We start from the raw sequence: 17,947 nt of genomic DNA on the forward strand, positions 1-17,947 counted from the left end.
GACCCCCCCCCCCCAGGTTTTCGGAGTTTCACTCTTTAGGTGGACAATAACCCTTGGTTACTGCGATACAATCACCAACCCGAGCACCTATTGTTTGACCGATCAATGTCATGTCACTCTCATTCTTGGCATGAAAAGTCACTTTTTGTCAAAGTCCCAATGTAACTTCATGTTCTCAGAATACACGAAAACATTCGTATAATACAGACAATTCCTTCACCAGATTCCTTTGTACATCTACAGTTTGCAAACATGACATTATATAAGTTTTGAATATCCCAGTCTTCCTTTTGACTAAGGTCTTCAGTATGAGCTCATGTGAGGCGAGTGTCATTGATCTACGGACTCGGCCTTGTATTTCTGCTAATGAACGGTCTCTCGGGGTAATAGAGAAGCGCTATAGCCCTTATGACCAGGTAATAGGTATCCCTAGAGTACTCCACTTTGCGTTTACAGTTATGAGTGCTAAACAACATTACATTGATGGTCATTGACACGCACTGGCTAGAATGACTGTAAAGTGAAAGATTCTGATGGAAAGAAAACTATACTTACAAGACTGTGAAAAGTTGGCCGAGAAACCGGTGTAACTACTTGAATTGTGCGTGTTTGCATAGAATTCGAACAAAATCGGGAGCCCTCTGCTCTCTATAAACAATCTTTTTTTATCGAGTCCACATAGTTTCTCCGATGTTGCTGTGGTTGGTGAAAACTGTCTCACCGAAACCCACTCATTAGTACATTGTTCTTCGTCTTGGACGGTGCTACAATCCGCTACAATGGAATAAGAACACTACTAATCAATGACCATAAGACCATACTGCACTCACATACATATGATTTTTGAGGAATGCATAGCGCCGTAATACATTCTTGTCGAGGAATAAAAATTGCTCAAACATTCGGGTTTTCCTTGGCAAGCGTACAGCAGGTACACTGCAGACACGATGCAGATAGTGTAAACAAAGAAGGTTATTATTTAGTCGAGAAAATGCGGAAGGATCAAGATGACAATACTTTTTTCTAGGATTAATGTACTTTCTGTGTAAGTACTTATCGATGTACTTAATTTTTGAAAGATGATAGCAGCATTCTTTATTTCCATCAGGAGAAAAAGCTGCCTCCAAGAAATGGAACGGTAACAGAAGTGGGAAACGCTCTCTGTGAAGTCGTTTCGCATTTCATGGAAGCATTTAGATCTGACTTGCATCTAACGTAAATGACAATAAGGTCTTTCCGTTGGTTCATCAACCGGAAGAAGTGCGCATCAAACTAGTGGCCCTCCCCGGCAGCTAAATCTCAACCTCTATTCCCTTACTCGTATGCTTTTACAGAGTTGCTATCTTTTCCAGTGATACAGTGTCGATACAGTGTCGATGACGATTCGTTAAAATATTATTTTTCGTCTGTGGGTCATGCAACTATACTTTTTCGAGAATTGCATACAAATAATTTTTCTGAGAATGATAATATATTAATTTAATTCTCCTTGGAAGTCAAATGTATTTCTTACTATCGATTACTTAAAGCCCATTTCCTGCTAGGTCCATTTCCCGTGCAATGCTTGATCATAGTTATGCGGTATAATGGTCAATTTGACATAATTTTTACATTCCTTCCAGTTTTAGTTGTGAGTCGCTGTTGAATGACAACCATCGCTATTTCTGATAGCAGAAACGGAATATGTACATTGCGAAGGTAATATTGTACAAAGCAAAACTATTATGTATATTACCCGATGTATTGACGCTGATATCGGAGAATTCGATGTGAAATCCACGTGAGCTCTCGACAGGGATGAGTAAGAGCTTGCAATATGCGTTTGTTTGGTAACTGTTGCTCGGATAGCTTCGGTGTGATCGAACTATTCCATTTAGCGCCATTCCAACGTTTTCTTCGCACACTGCAGCCGCAAAGAAATCGAGAGTATCAAATCATTAAAAAATCATTGAGAAGTCAATAAATCATTGAAGCAGGTATACGATAATTCATTATCAAATTAAAATTAGTGATTGCTATCGGGAGTTTTGGATTATCGATCAGCAGGCTCTACAAAAGGGGGCTGTCAAGTAGATAACAAAAATAATAAATGCATAGCAGAAAAGAAAAGAACCGAAGTGAATGTGACCATTGTTATGGTGATGGTTATGGCAGTGTCATTCGGTACGGAAGGGATGATGATGATGATGACGACGACGACGGCTATGATGATGATGATGATGATGATGATGATCATCATCATCATCATCATCATCATCATCACCACCATCATCATCATTATCCTTTAAAGGGGAGGAGGAAAAAAGTGAATCAGAGCGGGAAGGAAGAAATGGGTGGGATGAAGCAGTGGATCTAGATGACACTGTTATGCGGTCAACTTTGATCTGTAAAACCAAATAAATATGAAAGCGTTCGTTTGATGTAAGGAACAACGGTAGGAAAAGGACTTCAAAATTTAACCTCTCTCTCTCTCTCTCTCTCTCTCTCTCTCTCTCTCTCTCTCTCTCTCTCTCTCTCTCGCAGTACACTGCGTGTCCTTGAACACCACTTGACGACATGTACTATCTCTGCAGTTTGAATTTTCATTGCAGGCAATGAGAATACAGTTGATTCGAGATTATTAATTTAATGCGTATCCATCGATTAAATTGGTTGATTGGAAAGTCCCCATATCAGACAATAAGTCGGGGTATGAATATCTAATGAAATACATATATCCCCGGGGAATAAGATATGCTGTTCAACATCCGTTCAATTTACTTTCACTATCATCGTTATCTGTAATAGGGGTCTTTAGAGAGCGAAACCCGTGGGCTGTTATTGCAAATTAGGTAACATCGTTGCCTTTATTAGATGACCGTATCATTTTAACCGTCAAATGCGGCTTTTATCATTCAACGTGTATGACCTTGGTGCCTAGTTGAGTGATGACTGAGCGGCAGAACTTAGATGACACAAGTGAACTATCTTCAATATGAACAGTTGAACGGTCTTATTGCGTTTGTTCGATATTCTTCCTGGGAGCTAAAAGGGGGCGGGCAAAGTAATTTGACTCATCAAAATGGAACACATAAAGGTCGAAGTCCGATCTCAAAACTTCAAGGTCAAAAGTAATTTTTGTACTTTTTTGGGATTTCTAGCATCATGGAGCTAATGATGGCATTTGCAAAAGATCGTTTAGTATGGGACTCTGTCGAGGGACTTAGTATGACGGTTTCAACTCGCCACTGCTTACATCTGTAATATAATACATATGAATACGATTTGTAGTCACATAAAATAGAATTAATACATGAAGAATTGCACAGAATGTAATATAGATAGATATAGGAGAAATTGACCGTATTTGTAAACAGCAATAACGTCAAAACAACAACACGTTACCTGAATACGTGTTAAATTTCGGTCTAATCAGTTCAGCAACATCAAAGGTGAAGTACTCCGCCCTAAATGTTGATTGTTCCTGATGAAAGTCCGACTGAAACACTATCAAGACTTGGGGGCCTTCAGAAGTAAAACTGATAGGTGGTCGATGACTTGGGCAAATCGTTGTGATCATTGGTGACGTCACGTCAAGTCCATCGTACACCAAGATGCGCCGAGTTTCACAATCCTCCGGCGGTTGTAGGTCGATCTCAGTAAACTGAATCTGCAGCGATAAACATTGTATACCTTAAGCAAGAAAAAATACAAAATTGCTCCTCACTTTTTTCCTGCAAAGCAACAGAGGCTATGAGTGATTTTTGAAGGACAATGCTGAATAAGTTTATGGTAATGATTGCCTAGTAAATATATATTACAGGAAACAAACAAACAATAACATTCATCTTGTTTCCAGTGATTTTTTTTTCACTTTTTCAAGTAAAAGAACACAGTTGGTGGTAAAGTTTTGATTCGAAGGGATAAATAGCATCAACTATCAGTATTTTTGGTTTGTATCTGGTTTCATGATTCATTCCCTTAATCCATCCACCATCACATTTTAAATCAAACTTCATCATTATATATGGAGAGCTTGGACCTGTACAGAGGAAAATAAAGTGAAAGACTTTCGAAAATACCTTTAACTAGTATTCAGCTAGTCAACTCTACATGTATGTATCGCCACGTTACAGTGATATTGGTGACGTCAGCTAAATTGTCTACAGTAAATATGAACTTACATATACAGCCTGTGCCACATGTGTTACATATCCATGCACAACGAGAGCTTCATATCGTTTCCTGTAGCCCTGATTGCTTTTTTTCGCACCACAGAAGGACGAAAAAACAACAAATTGTCGCAGGAAAAGAGAGTCATTCAAAGACTTTGCTACCGCCATGAATTATACTGCTACGCGCAGATAACATGCAAGAAAGAGCTCCCCTTCAAACACTACGAGAATAAAGATTCCAGTAATATTGTCATATGGTTACGGGTATGTCTGGATTTCACAAGAAGTAGGTGATAAGAAAGTGTTTTTACCATCATTTATCTCCAGGGTAACAGATATATGCAAGCAAACATGGTCGTTTAATGTGATTACACTTTTATACCACTTTAAAGGTTTATTACAAACCGGAGGAGTATTTGAGCCTAAACTGCAACAGTAAATCCATACTTATATACCCTGGCACGTTTCCGATGTTCCATCCTCCCTCTTGCAATACAGGAAGGACGATATCAGTGTATTGCTTCAAATCTAAGATTATGTAAATTGTATAATATTGAAGATGTGGAAGATGAATATCATTTCCTGTTGATTTGTCCTATTAATAACATTCTCAAAGCTGCACATCTACGTTAGTCTTGTTATTGAATCAAATTATGATAATTTCAGAGATGAATGAAGACAGTAGATTCAGATGTCCTATTAAAACTCTGCAATTTTATATCAAGCGATTTGGATTAAGAAATTCCAATATCAATCCACAGTGTTTGCTATTTATCTTCCGATTTACTATTTAACTTGTTAATTGTCTTTTCTGTTTATATTTATATTTCCCATCAAATGTACAGATTTTCTGTGTGATTAAGCAATCTAATTTTGTATTATCGAACAAGCTTGCATAATGGCCGGTAACCTTAAAATGCAATAAACTAATTATGTCGATTACTTGTAATAATCAGGTTTAATTCATACGTGCTGACAGCTACTTCCCTTGTCTAGGCATATTACACAGTTCAATACCGCTTCATGATTTAAGTATTGTGTTTGAAGAAACATAACATTTTTTCTTGAAGCACCTCATTGTGTTTAAACGGAAGTGCTACACCCAGGGCAGGAAATGACGCAAGTTCATCGATTGTGTTTTCTAATATTCCCGTCACCTGTGACAACTTCTGAGACAGAATACGTATCATATTCTTCCTAAATTAAATCTACGCACTCTCTTTTTAAAAGCCTGTGGCAATTTACTGGAAACATCACGCTCAGTTGTCTCGTTTCGGTTCGAGTTTCCGTTGAACGGATGTTTAACATCTTTTGCAGTGCAAAACGCTTAGCCTCGCTTGGCAACTTCGCCACAGATGTGACAAAGTAATGTTAAATTCAAGACCTCTCTGTGAGGGCACGGTTCTTTGGTATCCCTGCGAAGAAGCGAGTGGGAGATATATAGAATGTCGTTCAAGTGATGATGGATAAGCCACGTGGATCAATCGAGATGTGCTCACAAAATTAGTACAATAATGTTTTGCATGTGACCCGACGGTTCGTCCATATCCAAAATACTTAGTTAACTTAGTAGAAATCTACAACCTAGAAACTTTCAAAAGAAAGCTGAAAACTCACATGTTCACCAGAGCATACAGTGTGGCTTAACCATTGAGCGTCACAGAGCAAAACTTCTGTTTTGGATTTTGGCGCTATATAAACTCTTGCTGATTGATTGATTGATTGATTGAACTTACCCAGAGTGCATTTCCCGGAGGACTTGATATGTAGAATGCACACGAACCATTTCTTGGAAGCCAGCATTGGGGACAGGGTGACACAATAGTTCCCGTTTCTTCTCTGAACACGTCACCACACATCGACGAGTTACCTGCATCGAACAACGAATATATCTTAATGTGTGTTCCATGATGACGACGACAAATAACACAAATGAAGGCGGTTCCGGTATTAAGTCTGCCTTGCTTTCTTCAGATTGTCATCCCGCTAATTGTCACAAAACGTTGATTACCTTTATCAGGAAATTTCTATGATCCTCTCCTCTATAATAGGATTTCTACGAGCAAGAAGTCAGCACTAGTATCGGAAAGAATAAAAAAATGTCAATATTCTCTCATTTATCGTGGAACATGATTAAGTGCGACCAAATGATATCGATGAATATTGCTTATGAGTGTTTCATGGCATTTGTGCCAGTTATATGAATCGTCCATAGTTCTTCCAATTTTGAAGCAAAATGCAGCATAGTGTCACCTAATGATGCCTGTATTTTTCAATGTTTACAACCAGATGTTTTAATGAAAGCCAATTAAAATAACCCATGAATCGAAGTAGGAAATGCTTACGACCAATAGGGAGTGCCGAATCAACACAGGTTTTTATCATTCCGACGCACGGAGTATGTGCACATACACCTTTCTGGCGAACAATCTTTCACAGTGTACGGTTTGAGAATACTTGCATGCTAACACACAGAAAACTCAATCCGAAAACGATTCCCTGTTATTTTAATATACCCACTGCGAAGACATTAAAACTCTGTAACAATTTCCATTATATATCGATTAAAATCGTTACGGCGTCCTTCGTGTCGTCAGATACTAAAGGTGGCGGATTGCTCTATCTGAACACCGTCCCTCCACCCACGGACGGTGATCTGAATGATAGATTTTGAGACAATTTTCATGTATAATTGGACTATATTTCTTCCATTGAATTCAGTTTTTATTGTCCCTTGGTGTATCGTTGTTTCAAATGGTTACAGAGCAACTTCGTATATCACTCATCGAGGTGGTGTTCGTGGTAACATGGTCGCTATTGCTCCCTTAGGGGCAGTCTTTGTGTAGATGATGTACAATCTAGCGATGGCTGTATCTTTGCAGGTGCCGAAAGGAAGAATTTTAAAAGCGTGTCGTTCGGATCTCTGGTGCCATCAAAGGGAATCGCAGTTCCCGTGATCAGCGGTATCGCCTTATCTGGGCGACATTTAACAGCGTGTTGCCGTGTATGTACGTGCTTTGCATCATCAGATGTCTAGTCGACTAATCCGAAGTTACTTTCCTCGTTGATGAGCAGATGAGTTGATAATGTCGCTATTTACTTTAGTTCACCCGTGTTTGTTTTACCTCCCAGGGAAATTAGTTGCCCTCAGTACTGATTGAACGCTGCGCAGCCTAACTTGGAAGGACTGTACAGAGACAATTTTGATTGCAGAGCGTAAATGCCCGCTTGCAAAATAGGAGAACCTTTTGAAAGATGTAACTAAATGAAAAATTACATCCTCGATCGAAATGTTTCAAATAAGGTATCGTTGTGATCAAATTTCACTGTCATTCAATTGCATCTGCTTGTTGTTCATATTGTTCAATCTCGCATTGATTGGTCGTGACCTGTCTTAGAACACCGTGAATCCGAGCTTTCTTCCGTAATGACACAAAATCATCAAGGCCGTTGCTGTGTAGACGGAGGTGTATGAAATAGTACGCTGTCTGTTAAGTTACCACCGCCAAAAAATTCTTTCCACCATTCTTGAATGCACCAAAAGGGGATGTCCAGAAAACCTCAGACTCGCTGGCAAAGTTTGCTGCTGATGTGAAGCTGCCTCGGAAGGTTATATCTGATTGGTCGATTGTCACTATTCACAGCAACTTAAGGAGTCTATTGTATATAATTCATTTAAAAGGTAGGATTCAGCCAACCAATGGGATAACAGCTTCCGAGATGCTGCACACTAGCCCAAAGTTTGCGCGTGTTCTCTTGAAAGTCTGTTTTATCTGATAAAATATTCTGGGGTGTTTGTCGTACACGGGTCTTGATTATTCTCTGTTAACACTGATTTAGATCGAATTTCCTACCTTACTGTCTCATTACGCTTCCCGGACTATTTTTCGTGACATTTACGAATGAAGGAATAGCAACAACGCTGCTGTCTACAATGGATGATTATTATGGATGAGAAACAATAAGTTCCTTGAAAAGAGAGAAAGCGTAGGCGTTTTTATCAAATTTCCTTATTGAAGTTCCAGAGTATGGAGGAGTTGAAATCTCTACGCTTGTAAATAATAAATAACGCGCGTATGAAAATGTACAATATTTAGTGTGCCAACACCAGCTTGTGCTCGCAAAGTACCACACGATTCTATTACACGAACAGACTAATGGCAATCTCCAAAATTGATTGTCCCCCTTCTGGTAAATTAGATTGAAATATCTATATCACGATCAGGGTAAATTTAAAGAAAGTCAAATTGGAATATAATCTTGTCTCTCTGGTCTCTCGCATGTGTCTCGGGAGATGCATGGAATACGAAGAGTCGATGCGATACATTACTGATCAACTTTGATGACTGGCGGAGTTTGCCGCCAAGGGAATCTAGGAATATCAACCGGCTATGTGAGCGTGAAAACACCACGGAGATAAATTAAATTTTCCCTTCTGTCCGAAAACTAAGAAATCCACGCTACGAATATTTACAATGAAATTTCAAAAACTAGGTTAGCTAGATCACTTAAGGAGTTCTACGGTTGATAACGAGATCTTATATCAAAATATGACAAATATGTTACTGGCTTTGACTCACAACAGTAATTTGGCAACTATAACTGAATACCGTACAACTGCTTTTCACTTTAGTTCCATCTTGACGGGTGTAGTATGCTAGCAGGGTACGCTTACCCATTCCGGCCACCTGGTACCATCACTTAACTATTGTTTCGAGATTGGACCATTAATTGTGTTGTTGTTGTTGTTGTTGTTGTTGTTGTTGTTGTTGTTGTTGTTGTTGTTGTTTCTAAGACCTGGTGATTTACTTGCCTTGAATGATAACGATTACCAGAATGAATTTATGTCATATTACATGTACCAATGCGAGTATCATTATGTGTCCTTTTATTTCCGCCGTCCGAAATCTTGGCCAGTCGTTTAAGAAGTGGGAAGAAAATAGTGATATAGATGATATAAAACAAAAATGAAAATTTAAAACTTACTGAAACCAGGGTGCCACCTTCTTGTTCTGAGAATATCGTCGCTATCGCTACTGACGTCAACGATGACAAACACAGAGAGAAGCATTACGGCTGATGTCCAAATAACAGAGTGAAGATGCAGGTTGCCATGGAAATAAAACTCGATTTCCATCATCTTGTGTAAGCGTTTGGTTTTTTCAGTCGCTCCTCTGAACGGTCGGAAGATTGTGTTCGGCTGTAGGGTGAAACAAGAAGAATTATGACGTCATGCGAAGCAGGTGACGCAAATGCGCACCAACAGAATCGCTGATGTCTAGATGACTAGAGCGCGACGTGAAATTATGATATTTGCGAATTGGGGTGAATTTCCCAGTGGAATACGACAGCTACTATCAGCTGTGATTAAGCTCCGAGTAACCTCTAGGATATGTCATAATACTCATACTAACGATCGATTCTGATGACAGACATTATTTTTATACAGAGATCCACATACAATCACTTGCGATGATAAGTGAAAAGAGTTACCATGGTTACAACTGATATCAAACATTGCCCGAAGCCGAAATACTGCATTATGTTATGAGTATAATAGATCGGCTTTATCAGATGGTCGAAAATAACTGAGGGAGATGACAGGAATGGCTCGGTTTAAAGTGTATTTGGTCGATGGCCTGGGCGAGTTGATGCCTTTTTCTGATATCCTGATTGAATACAGTCAAAAATTGTGTATTCTGATTGCGTTTTCAGATAAATTACCTCATTAGGAGCCGTTACACATCAAGTATTTGTTATGTAATTTAGATTAATATCAAATTAAAGGTCGCTTCAACGAAATGAAATTAAAGACTCTATGCCCCCATAATTAGCTGTCACTCAAACGAAATAGACTGATTTAAACATTTCCGTAGACCACAAATCTATTCGTTTGGAAAGGTATATAGGAAGGTGTATAGTTGGATTGGTTAACAGATGGACGGGTTAGATGGTAAGTGAATTTGTTGGTTTTTGGTTCGTACTCAGGAAGGAAAGTGGGTAGGATGATGGTTGGGTTTAATTTGTATACGTAAGAACATAGCATTTGACTGGTCAGTATCGAGGTAGGTTGACTATTTAACCCTTCATCGGTTGAAAATTTTAATTTTTACACGTTGTCCGTTTAACTGGTATTGTTGTCTTCGAAGTAGGATTACTCGGCGGATGAATACCAGCAAGAGGTTTTGTTGTTCTTGCACGCACGTCAGCTCGTTTCATTGACCAAGCCTCACGGTGAAATCTGTTTGAAGAAGAGTAGCCGTATTCATACAATCTCGCAAACAAAAACCGACGATGGTTCATGAAGATAGTCTCCATAGGTATAAGACATACGATAATTAAGTCAGCATGTGTTATCTCCGATTGATAAAATGGAATCTCTAGTTGCTTAGTGTTCAGACAAATGATGTTAATCACTTTATTTCACTGTGCATTTGTCAAAAATGATGTCTTTCAGAATTCACTCAAACTTCTTTCAACAGGATATTGTAGATGTTATCAATGGCCATGACATTGTGTGTCAATCCCGACGAGCTGAAGAGAAGGCGTCAATGAACGGGAACAAAAATTGCTCCCTTATTCGACATATCTGAACGTTCCGGACAAGACTTGTTAGACGAAAAGATAAAAAGAACTACCAAAATCCTCAAATGTTTCCCCGATATTCCCGCTTTACGAAATAAAGACTCTTCTCATCACTGTTTCCTCAAGGTTGTATGCGTCTCGAAAGTGAAGGATTTAAACGTTTGCTCAAACTTTCCTAAATGAAACTTTCAACCATAAAAATTAGGGGTCACCGTACAAAGTTTGGAACTAGCGAAACAAATTACTCAACAATTTGTGATATTTGAAATTCAAAGTGGCCACCATCCCTGTGTTAACTCAATGGGGTAATTTTTTTTTTTTTTTTTTTTTTTTTTTTTCGAAAAACAAAGTTTTTCTTTCATCAAGAGCTTTAAAGTGAGCCCCCACAAGTGGTAGATCAGAAAAGAATTGTAGAAATTTGAAATCCGAATAGCTGTCCCCGAGGCGCGTTCTACCTTAGGCCTAAGTTCTCGTTTTGCGAACGTACGTTGTCCTCGTCATGATATCAATCAAGAATATAAACACAAGCAGACAGTAAAATGTATACACCTTACAAACATCTCCGGTACAATCAATGATGTACACATCCAGGATAACATGTTGACAGCACAAAACATGTAGCAAACACATGGCATTAACTCCCTTTTCTGCATATATGGCATTTCGCCATACACTAAAATTCTCAGAGACTGCAACCACAACCCTCAATGTTTTAGATGAAGCTTTTATCACATTCATCGTTCTGCAGCCTGAAACACAATGATCTGTCCATGATTTGAAACCCTTCATTTGTTGTTCGCAAACACATACTGTGCATTAATATATTGATAGAGAACAACATTAAATATTTAAATTCACACATCAAAAAATAACAAATGTGAATTTGCTTCATGTAAATGCCTTATTACACAAAATGGATATTAATTAACATAGCTGCTCTTTTGTCTGCAAGGAAATGACACCAATTAAGAAAGAGTCGACCGATAATGGCATATAGTTTTTCATTAATATTTAACCCTGCAACCCCCATTTTCATGTCTAGAGGTCCAACCTTGCCATTCAAAACAGTGGATTCGGATCAAACCATATGATTAAATGGTCAAAGCAACGAACGAAACACAGGGACACCTGTGGCAACCTGCTGTAAACCGTTAGCTGCCACCTTTCCAAAGCTTGATACTACTAACTATCAAAATACTGTTCAACGAAGGATAAATAATAAGCCAAAATAAGCCACAAACAAACAAACCCAGAGGGTTTGCTACGTAATGCAACCTTCCTCCATCTGCATTTACTTACTCCAGAGATACCCACTTCTCTTTAATATGTCGTTTCTAAAACCCAGAGCATTTTGTGTGAAAGGCAATCGTCAATCAATTAACCTATTTCATTGAGGCAAATTAGCAGAAACACGCTTCCATTGCACGCAGGTGTTCTTTTGCCTCAATTGGATATATTCCAAGAGATGGTGGATCCATAACCTGCCCTCACTGCCATAGAATCAGTCGTCCCCCGACAGTATACATTCGTGTCACTCGATGAGAAAACGTTGAAACCATTTTCCCGACAATCATAGTCAGAGGGATATCTACGTCATCACTCATTTAAGAGACAAGCCTTAGTTCTTACTCCAAATCAGTCATACTGATTTCTGAAATTTCCAATGCTAGGTCACTATTCCGGCCAGAGCAAGTGGTAGATTAAGGGTGCAATCTTAAATGATATACCTGCAAAGTTAATCCAGCATACCTCATCTAGGCATGTGCAACGGGCAATCCTAGGCTACTGGAATCCAATGATTGAATAATTTAACACAAGCTCATGTTTGAGTCGGTCACAAAGTCAAGGTGGTGCATTGACGAATTTGTTTGGCATTGAAAAGTTGAGTGGGGCCTGGGGTGAACGCTATGAGTGGGGTGTACGCGATACCGCAGGAACCAACTCACTATTGAAGCGCACATTAGGTTTGTATGAAAAAGAAGAGACACAAGATAAGCTCATGCAAATGATTTTATTTTTAAAAATTCACCAGGATGTGCTCACAGCCGTATACATAAAGTTTATTACCGAATATTTCTGTAAATGCAATTATATTAATGGAATCTGAAGAAAAGGTTCAAGGTGGCAATGCATGGAGTGTTGCCAACTCTCAGTAAGCACTATTGGTTTGTTAATTATTTGAATCGTTTTGTTTTTCATCATAATCCATCTCGCCCAAGGATCCATAATGTGATGCTTCTCTTCGTTTTCAGATCAAAAGACAATGATATTGAGTTTATAAGCATAAAGAATACAGAGCATAAGCGACGACAAACTTGTAATCTTGCATTAAACTTATGTTCAATACTTATTGATCTCATCGATGATGTGTCGATGAAATCACGCATTGTGTTCAACATAAAAATGCAATTCTTCCTGAATATCAAAAAACGAAACAAACGAAACAAACGAACGAAACGGAAGTTTTTTTAACACGCTGTGTGCATTTTCACTCAGTGATTGCTATTACAATCCGTTGTAACCCCCTTGCATATGTGCTGGTCGCCTCGATCGAAACGCAATAAACGTGCGCTTTTGCGCACCAGAAAATTGGGAAAAAAATTGAAATTATGCCCAGTATATGTATACACTGTATTATTTACGTGTCGACAAGATGATTGATTGCCCTGAAATTATTTTCTGCGTGGGAAAGGAATTGTTAGCAAATCATATACAGTGTTAATTTACTGTACTATTCAACCGACGTCGTTATCCGGGACAGACACCTATAACTATACTTCTATATGTTATAATTAAATTGAAAACAACTGAGCAGCAAGCGTCATTCAACCACAAAACCACGTGTATACAATTGTCATGTGTAATGACAGTATACACGATATTGTTGTTATGATATATCACCGAATTGCTGCTTCATATCCGGGTCGGCTTGAATCAACAGTTTTTGTGTGTGTGTGTTTGTGCTCAACCAATCAGGATGCGTTTAACACAAACTGCACACAAAACTGATCGGTGTGGTGGGGCAGGTTTTCGTGATGAATGTATCCATCATCATTGTAACTCAGCTCACATTTGCAGATAGATGTATTCAGAACAGCTGTCGCGTCGCGAAAGCTGCTTTCACTATCACACAAAAATAAAGTGCCCTCTCTTTGTTAGGCTTAAAATTTAACCAATACATGAAATATTCCCAGTGAATGCACAAGTGGGTGTATTAGTAAAATCCCAACTCTCAGTGAATGTGCAAGAGGGTTTATTTGTAAAATCCCACATTGTTCGAAGCAGTAATGCCATGTTTGCATAAAGTACTAATATATAAAACTGTACCTCACCACTTGATGCGATTATTGGGTGAGCATCTGTCTGGTCTGTATGACGACACTCATTTGAATGTTACAATACAAGTCTGTACGCGAACAGGAATCCGTATAGTGGAGGTCTGATCTCTACATGATAGTCTCAGCAACATTTTGAATGTTAGGAAAATCAGAAACTTTGTGCATGATGATAAAAGCACTTTATTTCCTAGGATTTACAAATTAATTAATTAATTAAATTATTTATTTATTTATTTATTTATTTATTTATTTATTTATTTATTTATTTATTTATTTATACTAGTTAGCTCCCTCAGTCAAAAATGTACTGATTTCCAGGGAGGACCAGTGTAAAATAAAATATTGTAATAAATAACACTCAAAAAAATTAAAGGGAATAAAAGGCAAAATACATAACACGATAGAAAAATTAAAATCACGTGGCAAACAAAAGGCGAGACTTGTACCAATTCATTACTACCACTACAGGATCAATTCTAATGCGCAGTATCCAATTTTATTTGCTTACAGAATTGTCATCACAGTATATGGTTCATGCCACTCTTTTATCCATTCATATTGGGCCGATATGACGATCCTTGGTTACCGCATTAAGTTTCCACTTTTCAGATGTAACGGGTCACATTTTGCGAAAAGACTATTTTCATGACTGATGTCGTCAACGGTCTGAACAGAAATACAGCTGACTTTTTACACGATATAAGGTTTATTCAGCGCCCTTCCTATCGTTTTCACTTCCTGTGACCAACCACTTCTTGAGGTATGTTCGCAACGCGATGTCTTTACTCCGAACTTCAGATGAGCTATACAAGAGATGCACATGCCCTCTTAAGCTGGTCTGCTTTGCAATTGCAATTCGGCTTTCGTTTTGATTTGACACAGATTCGGCTAAAACACGCTTTGAAACAGTTTGCTTCGACGCCTTTAAAAAGTAAGACACAGTCAAGACAGACATGGTCAACTTTCTTCCCTAGACGTCTTTTTACACTCAAAGGACGTCATTTGGTGTCTTTACAAAGGTTTAGACCCTAACCTAATTTTACGTTGCGAAAACTTGCGAAATTGCGTAAAATTTCTGAGCTTACATTTTTTCTACAGTTCTGATGGGTTTCTTTGTCATTTTTACCTGATGGTTTTCTTTGCCATTTTTACGTGTCAAATTCGGTAAATTACATTGCCATTTATGTGAAGAGTTAGATGAACGAATGACTTTCCTTGTTTGTCTATTCCACTTTTTTCGGTACATCGCCGTCTAAGAATGAATTATCACTGACACCCAAGTTTATCGATATCTCCACACCTCATTTCAATTCTTGTCAAATATTCAAGCTCCACTTCTACGGTGATTTTTGTAATTCGGACTTTAAATCAAAATAGCCTTTTTGTGAACACTTTCACTGGCTTATCCCCTGTCGCATACTGAACAGATCACGGTACCCACACGCAATGGCTGTGTTGGATGCAGTCTTAATTGTCGCTTAAAATTCTCAACATTGCGAGTTCTACCATAGACCACCCCCACCCCCTATCCCCGAGAACACTTCTCGAGGATCGACAGTTCTACTGGAAAAGAAGAAATGATAGTGAAATGACGACATACATATCTCGGGGCAAAAAGCAATGAATTGTACAAACGAGCTTGACTAGAGGCATGTATGAGCGGGCATGTGGCCTCTAAAAAGTTACAACCATCGAGTAAAAGCATCTATTTCGATGAATTTGCTCGCTACAATCACAGACCCTCAGCAATTACCGGACTTAGTGCTACTTAAATCCAAAAAGGATTCCGAATAAATATTTGAGGTTTTCCTATCCTCATTTAAAACCCTAACTACGATCTACTATACCTGAGATAAAAAGGGGACATGTACGATATCTATGTAAACGAGCTACTTCAGTCTGTCGGCGCCGTAGTCTCAAATTGTTCGTACTCAATGTTTTATAGTAACTCAATGTTTATGGAAGCTTTGACTGAACTAGAAATACGTGGCATCAGGCCTTTCACAAAAAGATAAAATACAATCTGAGATTTCCGTCACGTTTTATTTATTCACTATGTGTCTCAATATTGTTCAAGTTTGAAGAACCCAAGATGGAATGCCTTCGTAGTATTTGCCACTCTTGAAGACGTGACTAAACTCATGATGAGAAAGCGAGAATTTCGGACTTAGCTCTGCTTTGACAGTTACGGTAGCAAGCTGTTTGTTCCAAATCAACGTATCGCTTAACCAAACTGGAATTTCTGGTGCTAACCAAACATTTTCTTTTGATTTGAGATTATGTTTGCATAAACCTTCCATTTCAGGAAAATAAATGCAGATGTGTTGTATAATTTACGGTGGTGAGGTCATACATACATAGATACATAGATAAATAGATACATAGATACATATATATATATATATATATATATATATATATATATATATATATATATATATATATATATATATATATATATATATATATATATATATATATATGTGTGTGTGTGTGTGTGTGTGTGTGTGTGTGTGTGTGTGTGTGGAGGTGACGTTGCAAATCAATTAAGCGTTTGAACATGTTGACAGAAGCAATAGTCCGGTACATCACTGACTAATCTGACCTTGTGAAATTGTCTTGTGCTGGCAATGCAGAGAAAATTGCGAGTACCTATATTCCCAATGGTTCACTAGTAAGAGATAAGGGGTATATCAGGTAACATATGAATTCAGCTTATCAGCGTATTTCGATCAGCAGCCCAGCGTATTTTGAGTACACTGAGCAGCTTATTGACAGGAGAACAGAACGAAGATCTTGTCAGTGCAAAGATGCTCGATTTCGGCATCAAGAGCATAATCAGAGAAGCAAATAGTATCTTTCCACTTTAACTGAGCTGCCGATAATTCTTGTTGTCAGATATATAACAATCCCCAAAGCGGATGATTTCGGAGTTCGTTTCTAACGCTTGTCTTAATCCATTTCAAGCTACAATTTACAGGCTTGTCACACAGATGTCCAGTATTTTAGTGTGTTTTATGGCACTGTTGACACAGCCGTACAAGTGTCAAAAATACGTAAATTATATTGACGGGCGAGGTGGAGAATTACGTTAATTTGGGTTTGCTCCCGCTCAAGCGGTGCTCCTTATTGCTATATAATACCAGCAAAAAGAAAGAAATTTACGAGAAAAACTGTTGGTGTATTTTATGCAGTCTATATGTAAAAAATAATGTCACAATGCTAAAAGTATTTGATGTGTCGTGATTAATACTGAGGGTAAGGTCGCTTTTGGAAGAAGACCGTTATAAAGGCCCTTGAAATTTGCATAATGGTATACTAATGAACCTGTCGCAGCACAAAGTTTGTGTACAATATCTACCGACTAGGTTTAGCGTATGCAAGAGATATTGATAGGCAAGTGTGAAATAATCTGCACAACGACAGCGTTCGCGACAGCGCAGTGCGGAGTGTAGTGAGATGATGCCAGACCCAAAATTCGTTCGCGTAGTGCAGTGTGTTCGTGACGATTATATAGGTCATACTCAAAATTCTTTCGCTTATTCGTTTTCTTTATTAGTACAACCATAGAGGTAATCTCGCTCGCATCTACCTCATCTACGGTACAAGTAAGTAACAAATTAAATGATAGAATTGTCAGGTCGATCACTCCTCTAAAACATTGTTGAAACTGAGCAAAATTATTGCTCCATTTTCAAGATATCGTATCGTTCGTACAATAGTGAAACTGCTCTGTTCGCATCAGTACATAATTGCTCTGCTTCGACTGAATCTCGTTTTGTGTGGTGAAAATTTCGTAAATCTTGTGCTTAGAAAAACCGACAAGACGATTCAAAGTTACCCGAATAAGTTAAGATGTATTACAAACCG

At 38.3% G+C, this 17,947-nt stretch overlaps 1 protein-coding gene across 1 annotated transcript in view; it reads right to left on the minus strand.

The window, feature by feature from the left end:
- LOC139147288 (CUB and zona pellucida-like domain-containing protein 1) overlaps positions 1-17,947 on the minus strand; it is a 54,506-nt gene that overhangs the window by 3,889 nt on the left and 32,670 nt on the right. The window contains exons 2-6 of the mRNA XM_070718316.1: positions 9,141-9,354; positions 5,891-6,024; positions 3,385-3,649; positions 1,736-1,903; positions 556-774 (exon numbers count right to left, since the gene is read on the minus strand). Coding sequence (XP_070574417.1) covers positions 556-774; positions 1,736-1,903; positions 3,385-3,649; positions 5,891-6,024; positions 9,141-9,294 — 940 coding nt within the window. The 5' untranslated portion in view covers positions 9,295-9,354. The remainder of the gene's footprint in view (positions 1-555; positions 775-1,735; positions 1,904-3,384; positions 3,650-5,890; positions 6,025-9,140; positions 9,355-17,947) is intronic.

Source organism: Ptychodera flava, chromosome 13 (genome assembly GCF_041260155.1).
Source record: "Ptychodera flava strain L36383 chromosome 13, AS_Pfla_20210202, whole genome shotgun sequence".
Classification (NCBI taxonomy): Eukaryota; Metazoa; Hemichordata; class Enteropneusta; family Ptychoderidae; genus Ptychodera; species Ptychodera flava.